At 34.8% G+C, this 20,100-nt stretch overlaps 1 protein-coding gene across 1 annotated transcript; it reads right to left on the minus strand.

Annotated features, from left to right (window-relative positions):
• Positions 1-3,591: 3,591 nt before the first annotated feature.
• On the minus strand, positions 3,592-4,722 carry LOC131943611 (perivitellin-2 67 kDa subunit-like). Its single transcript, XM_059303815.1, has one exon. It carries the CDS (start codon positions 4,720-4,722, stop codon positions 3,592-3,594), a length of 1,131 nt encoding a protein of 376 aa, XP_059159798.1.
• Between the last annotated feature and the right edge of the window lie 15,378 nt (positions 4,723-20,100).

The raw sequence follows: 20,100 nt of genomic DNA on the forward strand, positions 1-20,100 counted from the left end.
TAAAATTAAAATACCAACGTTGTTTAATCTTGAAAGTGGCTGCGTGCAGAGCTTTTTTTATGCATCTCTTCTGGTAGGAAAATAACATCTAACCCCCCCCCCCACCCAGAAAAAATGAAATACTTATAAAGATATATATATATATATATATATATATATATATATATATATATATATATATATATATATATATATATACATATATATATATATATATATATATATGTATATATATATATATATATATATATATATACATATATATATATATATATAGGCCTATATATATATATATATATATATATATATATATATATATATATATATATATATATATATACATATATATAGGAAATATATACTTTTACAAGTGTCAGTCCCAGAATAAAATAATCTGCACCCACCCCCATCACAAATATATAATGCCTTCCTCCCCTAGAGATAAAATTCTGAATGAAACAATATCTCTATGATTGAGGTTAAAAGGTAGGAAACGGCTCTATATAATAGAAGTAGGCTCTACCTTTAGTCAATAATCTACAATTGCGACCGGTGTTTCTTTAAGACTTTTACGGAAGGGGAGGGGGGAGGGTGGTTTTAAATGTCTGGGGAGGAGTCAGACACTGGTAAAAGTATTTTTTTCTTTATAAATTCAATGTTGATGAAGAAGACGGTAGACGTGCTTCGAGGTGGTTGGAAGGGAGTGGGGTTTCGCCCCCCCCCCCCCCTCTCCCCAATGTAGAGTCGCCAGAAAGAACCTAAAAATGCGACTTTTGTGATGTTTGACCTTTATGCAAGGATTTGGAGTAAGACTTCAATTATGTTTTTATCAATGTGCAATAACTTAAATCTGGTAAATTTGACGATTCTGGATAAAAATAAGTTGTCAATGACATTTGTCGTTTCCTGTTAAATTTGAACTTGAGTTGTTGATCTTGGTTTTGATTTTGGTTTAAGATAAACAAACACCAATGGTGTAATCTTCCAATCAAGAAATGAAATATTTCATTCACATTGTTTTCATATCTCAAAATCTAATTTAAAAGAGGTAATTTATAATAATGATACCGTTTTCTCGCCCACAAATAATGGCGCTTCTAAAAATCAGATACGATTCGTAGTTAGTACGTGGGTCAAGACATGAAGACAATGCAACATAACATTAAATTTGACTTGGTTGCCTCATAAATTTTCTATAATAGGTATTATACACGCGTCGTCACGCTCATTAGGTGTGCAAAGGCTTTTTAGTCTTGCAACTCTATTATAAAAAAAGGAAAAGTAGTGAAAAAAATGTGATGAAAAACGTTGTAATAGCAAGCTTTTATACAATAATGCACTAATTAGGAGATAATAAATGATACACTACAATTTAGAAAACTACTAGCCGTCCCGCCCAGGCCCTGCTCTGGCTTCTGTGAAAAACGTTTCTGTTAAAGACCATTACCTGTGTGTTTATTAATCCTCATAAACCCGGCATTTCCCACCCAAACCACAACCAACCAAAACCTAAATAACAAAACGCAAACATAACGCTAACACAATTACAAATACAAACGAAAACAAAAACCTAACAACAAACCCAACCACAACCACAAACACCAATGCAAACACAAAGAGAAAACAAATAAAAAAGCAAACGAAAACAAAAACCTAACAACAAACCCAACCACAAATACCAATACGAACACAAAGAAAAAAGAACGAAAAAGCAAACGAAAACAAACCTAATCCAAACGCAAAACCAACCACAAACACAAACCCAAAGAAAAAAACACAAATGAAAAAGCAAATGAAAACAAACCAAATCCAAACGCAAAACCAAACACAAACACAAATACAAACCCATTGAAAAAACACAAACGAAAATGAAAAAAGAAAGAACAAAAACGAACCAAATCAAAACGCAACCACTCACGCAAACCCAACCTAAACACAAAGAAAACACTAACGCGAACATAAACACAAAGTGCTCACAGTCTAGCCCGGGGCGGAATCGCCTGTTTCACTTCTCATTTTAATAAACGACTATAGTACCCCAACTTATTCATAGTCTTTTGCACTCACTTAAACGAACGTAGGCGCCAAACCGAACACGGGAGGCCCAGGGCCCCAAATAGCACCCTGTCTGGGCACCAGAGGACGCCCGGATTCGATTCACTTAAAGACTATAGTAACCTTTCTTATCCATACTCTATCGCACTGTTTAAAGCGAAATTATGCACCATAGCGCTCACAGGATAGCCCAGAGCGCCAAATTGAACCCTGGTGGGGAGCCGGCGGACGCGCCTGTTTCAATTTAATGAACAATTATAATACTCCAAGCGTAACCGTAACATACCTACAGCATTTGCACTTGATCGATCCCCGCTAATTATGTAATTATTTTTTTTCCCAACACCAAAACAAAGTAATAAAAAATAAATTATTTTCCACTAATGCAATGTTTTATAAAGGGAAGTAATTGTGTTTTCCTAATTTATCAAAGGGAAGTAAGTGCTAAAGGACTAAATATAAATAATTTTCAGACATAATTAGAATTTTTGTAAAAGATGATATTTTTTTTTAAATTGTGTTTAATGAACACGCCGACAATTATTACAATCAGTTTGAAAAATGAAAATTATTTCCCAATACTTTCAATAGTAATTTTTTAACTCATAAATTTAGACTATGAGCACGATAATAATCTAACACTTAAATCCATCCAAGTATGTCAACGACAAACTTATTACATGTTACGTACAGAATTGAGCTTTATATATTAGATTTAGAAAAGCTATAGTTTTAACCCTAGAAGGCCCTAGCCCTAGCCCTAGCCCTAGCCCTAGCCCTAGCCCTAGCCCTAGCCCTAGCCCTAGCCCTAGCTGTACCTAGGTGGGTATAGTCCTACTGGGCGGAAGGGGAGGGGGTAATTGAAAGGGGGTAATTAATAGGGGGCTAATTACTCCGGGGCGATGTCGGGAGGAAATGTCAGCGGTGTAAATGGGTGGGGATGGGTAATATCCTGTTTCTATAATAATACACTACTATTTAAATTACTATAAAGAAAAGTGTGTGTCAATGTATTATCTAATGGATAATTAACTAATATTAAGGAAGAAACTGACACTTTTCTTTATAGTAATTTTAATCTTCACGTTTTATTTTATTTATAGAAAATCATTTGTTTTCTTCTCTTTTGGTCACTATTACATAACAGTTTATAATTAAAAAGTTGTTTTTAATACTTTCAGAAGATATATAGTAATCGGGTTTAAAAAACTCCATGGGTCGGACTCACACACACACAAACACAAACACACACACAAGCACAAACACACACATGCACATACAAACACATCCAACTCAAGGAGGTGTAAAATGTCGAAATTTCTAAAAATCTGTTTGTTTTTTGTTTTTTTTTTGTTGTTTTTTTTTGCACGATTAAAATTTTTTCTTTATACTTCGTATACGAGAAAGTAAAAATGCAAAGTTTTAAATTAAAATAAAATACGCAACATATTAGTTTATAGAGATAGTCTCAAAGCTGAATGCATTTCAATTTTTCTTTATTCATTGGCGCACGTTCCGAACAACATTTTAAGTGCGTCAGTAGACTGTTTTTAAGCCCCAACTCATTTTACAGCCACCCTGCCATTTCATTCCACTGTAGTCCAGATAATACGTGGTCCACTGGTTGGCCACAACGCATTGGCTTGTTGGTGCTCCCCCGCCACACTGAGCAATATCACCATCTGCTACCCAGTTATAACACATATGCACAGCTTTCATCCAGTACGGGGCTGTGTCGGGCACTTGAAGCATCCAACGCATCCTGCAGCCCCCGTTACGGTCACCTGTGTCGTCAAAGTATTCTGGAGTGTAGTTATTCACATTTGCACAATACACGGCACCTGCATTGCCACCACACTGCCTTATGTCAATCTCGGCGTAAAACTGGTAGCATATTTTTACATCGTTAAACCAGGCTGGAAAGTTGGCCGAAATAATGGCCCATTGCATCATGCATCCTCCAGCTCTCCAGTTAGTCCAGTCGATGTACCATGGCGTCATAGAATTGGTTATGGCGCACAGACCTTGATTACCATTCCCGTTACATTGATACCAGTCCGATGTCCCCTTCCAATACAAGCACATCTGTGTGTTGGTCAAAAACCATGATGGCACAGATACATATTCTTGTAAATCGCGTGCTAAAGCGTCAATGTCGCTATTGTCGTTTTGTGGAATGTAAACGATAGTTTTAAATTTGTCGAGAAGATTGTTATTATACTTTCTTTTTAGCGCGGCGACGCGGGATAAAAGTGAGTTAATTACAGAATTGTCGGATTTGGCTCTGGCAACGTTGATGAGTGTCTCCTGTTCCGTAATATAAGCTTGTAACAAATGCTTTTTAACGGCGCGCTCCATAGATAATCTTTTAGCCGGGTCTTTGATCAGGTCGCTAATAGGCTTCAACTTTCCAGTAAAAAGCCAAGGGTCACCCTCAACTGTTGGCTGCCATTTAGATAGACCTCCGCTAGCTAAAACGTTCAAATCACCGCCATAGTACTTGATTGATGACTTCGTATTAGATGTAAAACTTTCATCGACGTTTCCAGACGAAGAGCTGACCCCAACGCTCACTGACACCATTTTCATATAGGAAGCTTTTGCATTGGCTTCAATTTCGCTTTCGGACTTGCTGTTAAAGTACGCGGTATTAGTCTCAAATACCATTCTAATGAAACCACCAAAGTTTGCTGTAGTAAAGTAATGAGTACCATACGTCTGAATAAATTGTTTATATGCGGCGGGATTTGTTTCAAATGTTTTAGGAAGTTTAGTATTAACGTAATTCAGCGCGTATTCATCTAACTCTAGTTTTTCGGGAGGATTTACGTCCGCTCTGGTTGCCGCTACGAATGCTGTAATATCAGAAATGTATCTTGAAGAGCTGGTGATGGAACTCTGCATCTTCTTGTAGCTAACACTAGCGGAAAAAGAGTATTTTCCCACATCCGCTCCCAGACCGACGTTGGTGCCCATTGAATTTCTGACTTCACTGTATGATTTGTAAGTGCGTGCTTCAGAGGACATCCACCCACCAGGCACTGTAGTCATTTGCCAAATCTGCTCGGTACACAATGTAATTAAATCGTATTAGCATTTAAGGTAATAGACAAATAAATCAAAACACGTGTTAGTAAAAACGTTTTAAATAGAGTCAAACGTAAAGGGACAAAATAATAGAACATGTATTTAAAAACAGAAGTATAGGCTTGATAGTTAAATGATATTAGTTTAGACGCACACGAGTAGCACAGAGTAAATCATAATTTAAATTGTAGAAATAATAAAGTATGTCTACGGGTTTAAAAATAAAATGTAAAAGATGTAGTAATATAAATTGTTTACGTGACATTAAAAACATTACATGATCAGGGAGATCATACACGGTGCCTTTAACACTTCTCCATTTCTTGCCTTGATCGCAGGTAAGAGAAAAAACAGGACTCATGACACCGTCATCGCCAACGACGTCGATTGGCAGAAGGTCAAGTTTTGAGATGTCTACACCCCTGGTCATTTTCGCCAACCCAGGTGGTAAATTATCACACAGCTTAGCTTTTGCGAGTGGGCTAGCCAGTGCCAGGAACAAAATTACCAGCCAATACATGTCTGGAAAGTTTAAATATAAATAAATAGTGATTGCATGCACACTGTAACAACGAAATCATATGGCAATACAATCTAACATAATTTAAAATTACTTTTTAGTAACAAAAGTAAACACAGTGTATGTACAATAAACATAAGGGGAGTCCGTTTATGACGTCCCCACAAATTTGGAATTTTAGACCCCTCACTCCCCACCTCATCAATGTGGACGTCCACCCAGATTTTGTAAATCTCTGAAACCGGTCTTAGTCCATCATCACATCCGGAGTATAGAGGACTTTTTTAATCGGGCAAAATTTATAAATCCGGGTGTATCAAAATTTTGGCGTTTTATGTATAATCGAGTCGGAAAAACTGGACTTCGCCATTCTGTTATTATGTCTGTGTGTGTATGTGTGTCTGTAAACATGATAATTTGAATACTGTTACATCTAAGTTAATGAAATTTCATATAAACGTATTATATCGAATTTGAGTTATATCAAACTCAACTTGCAAATTATCAAAAGACTATAAGATGAACGAAATTTCACACGTAAGTAAAATATCTAATTTTCTGTTTTCTTCCAAATTTTGAGTAATTTACGTTGATCGAAAGTAGTAATTTACGCTATTTCCGATTCCGCAAAAAAAAAAAACGCATGTGAATTTCTAAAGTACTATTAATATTCTGCAGTATTATACACAGATTGTTTGGCGTTCACTTGAAATTCTTTTTTCTACGAGATTCTATTTTTTTTTAAGTTTAATAAAATAAAAATGTATTTAAAATATCGTTTTTAACCTCTAATTGCACTCGCCGAAGTGTTATATTAGAAAATTCGAGAAAGTTTAAGTGAGATCATTCTCGGTTTATTTGAATTAAATATGTTTTTTTCTGCTCTAGTAGATGCCTTACTGTCTAAAGAATCGTAACATAAATTGTAAGTAGTCGCCTCTATGTACCTTTAAATTCACGTATCGTTTTTACAGTCTTTTATTTTATTTGGTTCCTCGTCCGGTCTGTCATACGTCTGTCTGTCATCATAGATCGAACGCCCGAGTTACATTTCATGTACTTGTAACTGACAGATATTTTCGTGTTTTTTTCATGGAAACGTTATAGATCTAACCTACAAGCTGTTTTAAATAATTGCGAGTTACGGATAGACAAAATAACCGAATTATTATATTGGGTGTTGCGAATAGACTCATCTCATCCATAGGCCAGCCAAATGTATTAGGCCATATAATAAGACACCCCATCAGCAACCAAAAGAGTATTCAGAACTGACACCTAGTACTACGCGTCAAAGATTTTGACGCCTATCTATAACGACGAAACTTCAACCACCCCTACATTACTTAAAAATAAAGTACAAAAGCAAAACACCACTACATATCTTAATCGCAATCGCCTGGATAAAACAAGAGTGTCAGCTCTTCTCTTCCACTCAGCATCGAACGAACCATTGCAAGCTAGCGCAGTAGATATTAAAGACATCAATAACACTCGAGTTCCCTCTACAACAAGTTACAACAAGAACACACCAACAGAATTAACCCACAACAGCAACAGGATCATCAATTAGAAAAGGTAAAAATAAAAACACTGATAAATCACAGCATGCAACAATCAGAAAAAATTAAATTGAAAACTGAGTCAGCAACACCTCTTGTCAAAGCAACAACCAACGAATTTTTCAGAAGCAAGAGAGGCAACAAGTTCCAAATCTTTAAAAACTGACTGAATCTAAAGCTATAAAACCACAGATAAACATGGATACAATAGAAGACAGGTAAACAAAGCAAATACAGTCACTTCAAAGGCAGCTTTTTGGGGATACTGCCTACTCCCACTTTCATTAACGTCAAGGAACGTAGAAAACACACACAATTAGAAAACGAATCAGAAGTAACTTATTTTGTTTGCGTAACCAACTTCAAAAGCAACCAACTGGCCGGACAAGATGCGAAACTACATGAACATCGCATACTACAAATGCGGCTATTGTGAAGCTAGTTACAAACAGTTCCATTATGTATTTGAACACTCTGTATTAAAAAAAAACATCTCAAAAGGGTCTCTTGCTTGAGGATCTATTTTAAACTGGAAACGGACAATTGTCTAAAAGTTAAAAGTAAAAATAAAAAAAAAACTAAATTACTTGACAGTGGAACAAAAGGCCAAGTACAAATCATCATTTGTTTTAAATCACTGTCTATCAAAATAATACGAAACTGCTTCAAAAAACAAATAGTCTTGAATTGCCATTTTTGTTTTAATAACAAATGAGATTCGTTATAAACGTAGGCAGTACACGCTGCCAGAGAAAACATTATTACATTAACAATTTATCCCTTGTACTTTTAAATTGATAACAATATGCGGTGGTGCAAAAGATTTAATAAAAACAATGGAACTAAATAAAAATAAAAGGAGTACAAAATTGAAAAGGTCTAAAATCAATACTTAGTATTTTAAATGTTTTAAAAGGTCAATTTAAAAACTATATTGCAAGATAGGTGAGTGAATAGTAATTTTTCATTTATATTAATGAAAGTACAAAATATTTAATTGTACAGTGTTATCAAATTTCAGAATCTGTTGTTTGTAGGTAAATGAAGTAGATTTTATATGTTTATAATGTGTTCTGTGATTTATAATATTGGTTACATAAAAATGTTTAATAAAATAAAGAAATATGTTTTTTTTTAAATAAGTAAAATATAACATTAGGTAGTTAGTATACTGATTTTATATAGGGTATAGCGCAAGCATTTGTTTTCATACCTATGCCGCAAGCCTTATATATATATGTATTATATATATATATATATATATATATATATATATATATATATATATATCTACATAATAAAATTGCACAACAAAAATGTAATTCTCGCCTGTTTTCCATTAGGTACTTACTCACCAGTAGTAAATTTTCGAGTCGTTTATTTGAGCTAAAACTCGCTAGGTTATGTAGGGAACAGATGATTCATTAAAAAGGAATTAACATTTTAAAATCTTTGTTAGTAGGCAGTGAGTGTCAGATGGTTAAAGTTGAAATTAGAAAGCAGGGGCGGAACTACAGTGAAGCCAGACCCCGCAATGCGGAGAGGGGGGGGGGGGGGGGGTGCATGCCATTTAGGGACCTACAGCCGACAATAATATTTTTTTTATAGTAAAAACATATTTTTCTTGGATTTGGACTTGATAGTTGTTTTGTAAAAAAAAAGACTACCGTAGCTGCGGCTGGATTATCTTTATTTTATAGACACCAACCCACGCTCTTGTATATTCTTCTTCCCCTATTTTTAAACAACTGTGAAAGCCGAGTCTTCTTTCTCCTACAATCAAACTTATCAAAGATAAGCAAACGATAAAAACACTTCCGTGACTTATTTCCCCTTTTTTTTAAATAGGCAAATAGGGGCGCTCATAAGCTCCTTGTAATAGATTTGTACAAAGCAAATTAAAAATCAATTATTTCTCTTGACTATCATTTTATAAAAGTATTTACTAAAGAATGACATTGTATAAAAAGGAAATATATTTAAAATTAATATTACAAATACTAAAAAAAAACATAATAATAAAAATAACACGAGACACCATTACTTATACAAAGCTTTCATGATTTATATTCATTTGACCAACTAGAGATAAAGAGGACTTTACACAGAGATAAAAAATGAAACAGACTAATACAGGGGTCAACAAAAAAAAAGAGACAAATGTTACAAATTAGCAAATATCCCAGTTTTTTAAGGAGCCACTAACATTTCTATTTCAATATCATTATATTTGAATAGGATTATATATATATATATATATATATATATATATATATATATATATATATATATATATAAATATATATATATATATATATATATACATATATACATATATATATATATATATATATATACATATATATACATATATATATATATATATATATATATATATATATATATATATATATATATATATATACATATATATATACATATATATATATATATATATATATATATATATATATATATATATATATATATATATATATATATATATGAGTGTGTCTTTAAATAAGAAATAATATTTATTAAAAAAATCATACACATGTTTCGAAGAAAAAGTATTAAAGTATTTTATCTAGCTCTGCTATAATAATAAAATTAGTAATCGAAGTATATGACTTTAATTATTGAATACTATTTACAACAGTTTCGCCTTGAATGCTTTTTAAAAGTTTCTTTGAATCTGGCTAATAAATTGGTTTTAATTTCAAGCACGCCTCTAGATTTGTTTTTGTTAGGTGGCTTCTCTTCTTTGTTTTATATACATGCAAGAAAACGCTTGCTCGCATGAATATGTTGAGCCGAAGATCCTCAGCACTCCAAATGCCAACTTCTTCACCTCACTGTAGCATCTTGCAAGACTTTTCCATGCGTCACATAGTAGGGCCTCAACTCGCGGAATTTTTTTTAGTTGTTCAGTTGGACAGTGAAACGTGCATGTTTTTACTAACCCTCCAAATCATCTAACTTGCTTTTGAGATCTGTGAACTTAACGCTCCACAATTGTTTGTTTTCAAATCTAGCAATTTAATTAGAAGCGAACCAGCATCAGTTCCAATTAGCTGAAAGTTAAAGTCATTTCTTTTTGTGTTGAAAGAATCTATTGTGACTAGGAACGTCAGAGTACTTGCATTTCTTTTGAATAGTTCTAATCTCTCAGTAAACAAATCCTTCATTTTGTTTATGGCAATGCTGAAGTGATTCATGTTAATCGTAGCGTTGGTTTTATCATGATATTTTAAAAATATTTTTGGAAATAAAGTAATTTACCGCTCTCCGGGTCTTCAACAAAATGAAGTTATTTTTTTTCGAAACAATCATCTTCTTCAAGCAATGCATAGGCTGGGTTTTCCTTTCGATGCAGTTTTATATTTAGCTCGTTTAGTTTCTTTGTGGTCTCCACCATGAAGTTGAATGTTGCAATTTTGGATAGACAAGTTAATAGGAAACACATTTAAATATGGCGTAACTGAATATTCTAATAGAATAGCGAGTGTTTATTGTTTATGTTTATTATTTTATCGTTCATTACCGAGTGTTGCAGAACAATAATTTTATGATTTTTTAAAATTAAAATAGAACAATTATTAATATATGTATATGGAGCTGAAGAGCCGCATCTCGACATCAAAAAACCGCATGCGGCTCGTGAGCCGCAGGTTGCCGAACCCTAGACACACTACACACATAAAATGATGTTGTAATTTGTTTTAATTGAAAAAAAAAACATTTTTTTTCAAAACCCGAACAGGCCAACAATGAGTATCCTATGTTCGTATTTTGTGTTTGTATATATATATATATATATATATATATATATATATATATATATATATATATATATACATATATATATATATATATATATATATATATATATATATATATATATATATATATATATATATATATATATGAGTGGGGCTAATAAAACTTTTCGCGGGGTGGCCCTTTTTTCTAGTTCCGCCACTGTTAAAAAGCAATTAAAACTGCGTTCATTAACATTTGTAAAATGTAAAAATAATAGATTTGAGACCAGACATTTCACACCTTAACAACAGTAAGACTATTTCAAAAATATATACACATTCATATTTGTTTAAAGAATGCTACTTTCGAAAAAAAATAATGTAACAATCATATAAAATAGAATAATAACTACTATGTTATTATTCGTAATTTAAACTTAAGATTTTTTAGTAAATATTTTTTTTTTGTACTTGTTAGAAAGATGTATATAAAAAGAGTACAGGTGAGCTAAAGAGAGAAGAAAGAGAGAGAGAGAGAACGAAAATCGAGTGGGAGAGAGATATTGCAGCTTTGTGTATTGTTGCGAGCACCATTGTAGCTAGACGTTTGTGAAAACAAAACGTACATAAGAACAATTTGATAAATAAATATAGATAGTAATTTTTATAACATTATGTACAGCTGTTTCAAAAAGTTTCGCATCAAAGCTTTTGAAATGAACAATTCTAAACGGTAAACCAGCATCGTTCCTGACACATCAAAGCATTTTAAATGATCCATTCTAAACGGTAGACCTCTATCGCTTTATCACTATAGATGGTTTACTGATGCATGTCATTTTGGGTTTGTACAAAACTTTTTACATAACAAGGATTTGATTGTATGTGGGGGCCAACAGCTGCATTTGCCTGCGTGGTAACCGTATAGCGTCATTCATTTGTCCTTGCAAAAATAAATACTGTAACTAATTACATAAACAGAAAAAAATATAAACAATTTATATTTTTTTTTCGAAAATAATATTGTTTCCACTATTTAATTTATCCCAAAATAAATTTTACTTTTTTATATTTCTCTACAAAAATGTTAGGAATATAAAAATTTACATTTATTTTGATCGGATTGTCAAAACATTGAATGAATAGAACAAATACTTTGTAAACTTAATTTATTCTTTAAAAAAATAGCAATACCAAAGCATACAAGAACTTGCGGGTTTCTGGGACCATCCATAAATGACATCACGTCTGTCAATTATGGTCGCAAAAAAAACAGACCCAACATTCAAAAACAAGTCACACATCAAACGGTTTTGTCTTTTAAAAACACCGAATTCGGCTCAACTTGGATCTGACCAAACTATCCTTGCATATGCTGAGGTCACAAACACAGGTCAACTCTACTTCACCTGTCTAGTGTCTCCCCCCCCCCCCCCCCCCTCCAACTCAGACATGTTTTTTGTCTTTTAAAACTCCGATTTCGGCTGAGCATAGGTCTGACCACACACTACCCATGTATATGCTCTCTTCACATGTGAACTTCTACCCAAACTCTACTTCACCTGTACAGTGTCCCGCCAAGTCTCAGACAACATGTTTTTATCGTTTAAAAAAAGAATTCGGCGGGCGCAAGGCTCTGACCACACTATCTCTTCATATGCTAAGGACACAAAAACAGGTCAACTCGACCTCGCGTGCCCTGTATCCGATAAGCGAGTTAATCGTTCATATAAAAAATGTTGAATTTTTTTTTATTATTGACATGGTATCTTGAACTTTTGTCATTCGCACTAACATCTTAGCGATTTAGGCTCTGCATATCAAATAATTTTTACAAGCTTTTATTTAACTTGCTTCCTCTGTTGTCAGTCATCAGTCTGTATAGATCGAAACGCCGGAGTGAAAATTAGGACACTTCTACTTAACCGATACGACAGTTGGCACGTGGGTCAAGACACGAAGACAATGCAATATGAAATTAAATTTTACTTAATTGGATACCTCATTAATTTTTTATGAATTAATTAAAATTTGGACCGAATTAGTAGGCATGTCTATCCAACCACACCACACGCGTCATCACGTTCAATAGCTGCGCTATTACGTTCAGTAGGCGCGCAATGGCTTTTAGTCATGTAACTCTATTGTAAATAAAACATGTAAAGTACTGAAAAAAATTCATTAAAAAAACGTTTTAATAACACGCTTTTATGTAATATTGCACTAAAAAGTAGAAAATAAATCATAGACTAGTATTTAAATATCTATAAAGAAAAGCGTGGGTGTCTTCCTTAACATTAGTAAAGGTATCCAATAGATACTAAAGTGACCCACGCTTTTCTTTATAGATATTTAAATAGTAGTCTATAATTTATTCTATACTTTTAGTGCATTATTACATAAAAGCTTGTTATTAAAACGTGTTTTTATGATTTTTTTACTGCTATATTTATACTTTGAGTCTGCGTAAGAAACTTAATTTACGCAAATAGGCCCTAGTATTATTTCAAATTGAATTTTATCCTATACTATATTAGCCAATTCCATAGCTAAACAAAAAAAGGTTTATATTTTAAAAAATGATGGTCTGAAATAGTTTATTATAGAAAATCATCATTTATCTATATCGATGGAAATCTAGATTCTACGACTTACTTGGATTTAGGCGAGTCTTTCCATAGTTCTATATCTAAAACCTAGATAGATAAATCCCTTGTATTTTTACTTTCTCGTATATGCGAAGTATAGAGAAAGTCTTGAATCGTGCAAACAAAATTGAGATTTTTACAAATCTCGACGTTTTCACCTCAATGATACGGAAAAACATAATTTTGAAATCTTGTCCGTATGTCTGTGTGTGTTTGTGTATGTGTGTCTGTCTCTGTGTGTGTGTGTAAACACAATAACTTGCGTACCGTTACAGCTAGGTTGATGAAATTTCATATATAAGTATTTTATCAAAATTGTAGATCCGTATAAACTTTTGAGCTATTTCCGATAAACAAAAGTGGTACTTATTCTATTTTAAAATTTTTCAAAAGCCTAAATGAAATTTCACATGTAAGTAAAAGATCTTATCCTCTACCTTCTGTCAAATTTTGAGTTATTTCCCTTTGATCGGAAGTACTAATTTACGCTATTTCCGATTTCTCAAAAAACGCATGTAAATTTATAAAGTACTAATAATATTTCGCACTATTATGCACATTTTATTAGGCGTTCACTTGGTGTGCAATTCTTTTTTTTTATGAGATTCCATTCTATTATAAAAAAGTTTAAGTAATTAAAAATGGATTACAAATATTGTCTATGTCCTGTCACTCCGGAGCAAAATTGGGATTTTCAACTCAAATGTCAAGGCAGTGCTGCTCTATGGCTCGGAGACTTGGAGGGTCACGAAGACAAATACTGATAAGCTACAGGCATTCGTAAACAAAAGCTTACCACACATACTTAAAATAAGATGGCCAGACATAATATCAAACAAAGACCTGTGGCGAACTTTAAAGCAACAGCCAATAGAGACGGATGTCAAGGCCCGAAAATGGGGATGGATCGGACACACATTAAGAAAGGAAAAAGAAAACATCGCAAGGCATGCTTTAAGGGGGCAGTATCACCAAGACATTTGAAAATTGACGAAAAAAATTGCCAAAAAAAAACTATTATACATACACACATACATTTTTTACCATAATAGTAAATATCAAGGAGCTATAAAACAACACATAAAAGAAAGTTAACGTATGATGCAAACATATTTTAAAAATAATTTTACCAAAAAAATGTTACTAAGTAATTTTTGGCTGCGGTTTTCCAAGATTTAAGCCCTTCCTGCTGAAAATACTCTAGGAGATGCATAACAGGGTAGCCTATGTCTGGAACTAGGAGATATTCATTGTGACAAATTTTAAAAATTTTAGAATTTTTCAAAGTCAGACCAAAAAATTGAACTTTGGAAATTTTATAAAAACTTTATCCCTCAATAGAATGCTATGATTTTAGATCCGGACGTAGCCATTAACGCAACAAACGTTTATACTAAATTTTAAGTACTTTACTTATGGTTTCGGAAAATTGTTTACAAACAAATTCATAATGAAATAAAATGTTAACAAAATAATTTTTTGAAAACTTGTTGCTATACATATACCATACAATTTATATACTGTATTATAGCAGTAGAAACGTTACTACTGCTGTAAAATTTTGACATGTGTATGTCGAATAGTTTTTTTTTGTGTGAATGTTTTTGTTTCCCTCCCTTAGTCTGGGTGATAGGAGGGTGGGCCGGCCAAGGAAGACATGGAGAAGAACGGTTGAAGAAGAGGCTAAAGCAGCTGTGCACACATGGGCACAGATAAAGGGGGCAGCCTAAAACCGAGTTCGATGGAGATGTGTGGTTGCAGCCCTTTGCTCCCCAGGGGCCACAAAGGAATGACGATGATGAATAATATTGCGCACTATTATGCACATCTTTATTTGGCGTTTACTTGGTGCGCAATTCTTTTTCTATGATATTTTATTCTATTTTAAAAAGTTTAAGTATTTAAAATAGAGTTCACATCCCCTGTTGTTTAATATAAGAATATTTAAGAAAGTTTAGGGGAGATCACTCCCGGTTTATTTAATTAGATGATCCTCAAAGCTAATTAAGGACTAATATTTATTGATATTTTATGGTTCCAAGAAAGAAGCCCTACAGAAAAAAGCGCAAACAGACAAAAGCGCAAACAGAAAAAAGCGCAAACAGAAAAAGAGCGCACAGAAAAAAAAGCAAACAGAAAAGCGCAAACAGTAAATGCGCAAACAGAAAAAAGCGCACACAGAAAAAAAACGCAAACAAAAGAAAAGCGCACACAGAAAAAAAGCATAAACACGAAAAAGCTCATTCAGAAAAATGCGCAAACAGAATAAGCGCAAACACAAAAAAGCGTAAAGAGTAAAAAGCACTATCAGAAAAACTAGCCCTAGCCCTAGCCCTAGCCCTAGCCCTAGCCCTAGCCCTAGCCCTAGCCCTAGCCCTAGCCCTAGCCCTAGCCCTAGCCCTAGCCCTAGCCCTAGCCCTAGCCCTAGCCCTAGCCCTAGCCCTAGCCCTAGCCCTAGCCCTAGCCCTAGCCCTAGCCCTAGCCCTAGCCCTAGCCCTAGCCCTAGCCCTAGCCCTAGCCCTAGCCCTAGCCCTAGCCCTAGCCCTAGCCCTAGCCCTAGCCCTAGCCCTAGCCCTAGCCCTAGCCCTAGCCCTAGCCCTAGCCCTAGCCCTAGCCCTAGCCCTAGCCCTAGCCATAGCCCTAGGCCTAGCCCTAGCCCTAGCCCTAGCCCTAGCCCTAGCCCTAGCCCTAGCCCTAGCCCTAGCCCTAGCCCTAGCTCTAGCCCTAGCCCTAGCACTAGCCCTAGCCCTAGCCCTAGCCCTAGCCCTAACAATAAATATAACCCTACACCTAGCCCTAGCCCTAACAATAAATCTAACCCTACACCTAGCCCTAGCCCAAACTCAAATCCTAGCTCTAAACTTAGCTGAACCTTAAGCTATGATCGAGGGGTAATGTCGTACTGGGCGTGGGGTAATTGACAAAATGGTAATTACTCCGGTGGTAATGACGGAGGGGGGGGGGGGGAATGTCCGGGGGTAATTGACGGGGTGGGGGGGGGTAATGCCCTGTTCCCGTACTGAACAGCATAATGGGCAGCATGTAGCCTAAATAACAGAAGAGCTATGGATGTTGACATGATTTTGCCTTTGTCCGGTAAACATTTCAGTAAAGACATTAAAAACATTCCATAACCTTTTTATAAAGAAACAAAGAGAGATTAAGACTTAGACCTACTCCAATGGCATCTATATTGTTTAACTGATTAACTATGTAATGTAGGACTCGATTGGACCAATGAACTAAATTTACGCCAAACCAGTTTAAAAGTTCGAGTTTTATAACACTGTTACTAAGCTAGCAAAATGAAAATGTGCATAATCTATATTATCTACATTAACACCCAACCACCTACCTAACTACCCACCCCCACATCTACCCACATACCCACCTAACAACCTACCTACCCACCAACCCACCCATTTACCCGCAGTGGCGTAGCTAGGATTTTTGGGCCCCTATGCAAAAATTGTAACTGGGCCCCTTCGTCAGCCGTTAGGCTAAAAAGGAGTTTAACAAAGAAATCAACAGCTATTCACGTTGGAAGGTTTCGATTAATATATTTTATACGTACTGTACTATATTATTATGTAGACCTACAACCTCTTAGTTTTGTAAAAAATAAACAGGGAGTGATCTCCCCTAAACTTTCTCGAATATTCTTATATAAAACAACAGGGGATGGGAACTCGGGATATAGATCTGCTTATGATTTTTAATCCATTTTAAATACTTAAACTTTTTAAAATAGAATAGAATCTCATAGAAAAAAAGTATTGCGCACCAAGCGAACGCCGAATAAAGATGTTCATAATGGTGCGCAATATTATTAGTACTTTATAAATTTAGATGCGTTTTTGAGAAATCGGAAATAGCGTAAATTAGTACTTTCCGTCAACGGAAATTACTCAAAATTTAACAGCAGGTAGAGAATTAGATCTTTTACTTACAGGTGAAATTTCATTTATCTATCTGAAATAGTACTCAAGTTATAGGCTTTTGAAAAAATTCAAAGTAGAAAAAGTACCACTTCCGGTTATTGGAAATCGCTCAAAAGTTGATACGGATCTACGATTTTGATAAAATACTTATATATGAAATTTCATCAACCTAGCTGTAACGGTACTCAAGTTATCGTGTTTACACACACACACACACACACAGACACACAGACATACGGACAAGATTGCAAAATTATGTTTTTCCGTATCAGTGAGGTGTAAAACGTCGAGATTTGTAAAAATCTCGATTTTTTTTTTTTGCACAATTACAATACTTTCTCTATAGGCTACTACGTAAATACGAGAAAGTAATAACGTTACAGGCTTAAAGGTAATTTTTTTTTTTAATGTGACCAAACAGTAGCGTCACAAGGTGGGGGTAGAGGTCCGCATCTAATGACAACATTTAGGTGTAACACAATGATAAAACAATGTAAATTTTACTTTCAATAAACTATGCAAATTCTAAGGGGTTATGAGGTGACACCTTTAGTAAACGCACTGGGTGACACCTTACATTGTGACGCCACTAACCAAACTCACAATTTTAAAAAATGCTCATGATTTATTTAGATCTGTTGTTTTTTCATGGTTTTAATCTTGGAAAATGTCTAATAAGTTTTCTGAGATCCTATTTAGCTGCTTCTGTATGTACTATACTTTGGATGACCAAGTTGCTGACCCATTGGGCAAATATGCAATTTATTTCATTCCCGCGCTGTTGTCCCACATACCAGTGTAACGAAACAATGTGTAAAGGTTTTATCAACGCGTTACCAATTTTGTGTTTTTGTCGCGTGACTTTGTTTTCTAAAACTGAGATAGCTGAAATGTAAACAAGGCCTCTGCTATTTTTTCGTATCTTTGTTGCTGGGGCGTAGGTTGGTCCACATTACCGCTCAGATGCGGTTTAAATCATCGAATGAAGAGGCCCACAGTGGCCCTAATGTACAATACTCGTCAAAATCCGCCTCTGATACAGTTCGACAGTTGAATCGAATAGTACTCCTGACTCTGCAGAACGTGTAATAATCGGATAATTTGCACTCAGGTAGTCGCTAGGTAAATCGGGGCGTCCAATAGTGACTACTGCTTATCCGTATCCCTAGCGTATGGCGCTCATTAAAACAAATATATACGTAGTAGTGCCCGGGGCACATCGCTTTACACGACCGCCGGGGCGTCGGCTGATGCGCCTGTGCTGTTTAACAACTGAATGAAGTAGTAACACTTACGCGCTGTGCAGGCCCCCCAATCAAACGGACTCCAGGTACAAAGATAGCCGCTGGGAAACTCTGCGTGGCATATCGCAACACCTTACGGCCGGGGCACCGCCCTCCGAAATAAAAAAAAACGTTTAATGGAAGAAACCTTCCCAAAAGTCAGAGTTTCTTTAGGCAACTTTTCAAAAAATGTTTGGAAAAAAAACTCTGCCTGGAGTATTCTCATCGACTTCCCAAAATTTCTGGCGATTTGGCGAAAACCAAAAGCGGTTAGTGTTAATAGCGCCATATTGATTAAAGATTAATTATATCAACAAATGAACTGCCATTAAGGGAAAAATGAGAAAATCATTGACAAATGTTGGACTTAGCTTGTGGTGAAAACACAGTCCATGGTTTTTTTTTTTAAATGCCTCAAATGTGGAATTTTAGTAGGATGAAATTTCGGGGAGGGCAGACAGTTAGGAGGGAGGTGCAGGTGTTATTACAACGGATCGGCCCTGTCCGACACCGACGTCCGTCCCCCTCCCCCCCCCCCCCCCCCACAGCCACACAAATTGAATGCCACTGCCTGTACAGTAAGAAACGACTGGGGGCACTTTTGGAAATTGTTATTAGTTCTAAAGTGGAAAAGAAAGTGGATTTCCATTTTCCCTTTAAACTTATTTATATGAAACAAATATTAAAATCCCAATCTAAAAGTTTTAATTTTTTTAAGAAGGAAAAGAGCCCCTATGTGCCTAGAGCCCCCATGCCTTGCTTACTCTAGCTTTACGGTCGCTACGCCACTGCTTACCCACCTACCCATATATATATATATATACATACATATATATATATATACATATATATATATATATATATATATAGATATAGATATAGATATAGATATAGATATATATATATATATATATATATATATATATATATATATATATATATATATATATATTTGAGGTAATTAGGTAGGTAGGTAGGTAGGTGGGTAAGTGCGTTGGTAGGTAGCTAGGTAACTAGGTAGGTAGATAAGTAGGTAGGATGGTTAATTGGTAGGTATGTGAGTCATGATGAAATAATATTAAATACATCATTGTTATTATTTGTGTTTTATCAGGGTATTTTGTTGCGAACGAATGTTGGTGCGATAGATATGACGAATGCATGTTTGATGAAGCGGATGAAAGAGAGTGAAGTTTTACCATAGGAACGGGTTGTTATGGTATGCAAGCTAGGTAGTTCGGAC

The sequence above is a fragment of the Physella acuta genome, unplaced genomic scaffold (genome assembly GCF_028476545.2).
Source record: "Physella acuta isolate Inbredline_101_S28 unplaced genomic scaffold, ASM2847654v3 ptg000463l, whole genome shotgun sequence".
In the NCBI taxonomy this organism is placed as follows: Eukaryota; Metazoa; Mollusca; class Gastropoda; family Physidae; genus Physella; species Physella acuta.

Bases quoted from the DNA above. Each gene is read 5' to 3' on its own strand.
- LOC131943611 (XM_059303815.1), bottom strand. From the start codon at position 4,722: ATGGTATTTGAGACTAATACCGCGTACTTTAACAGCAAGTCCGAAAGC.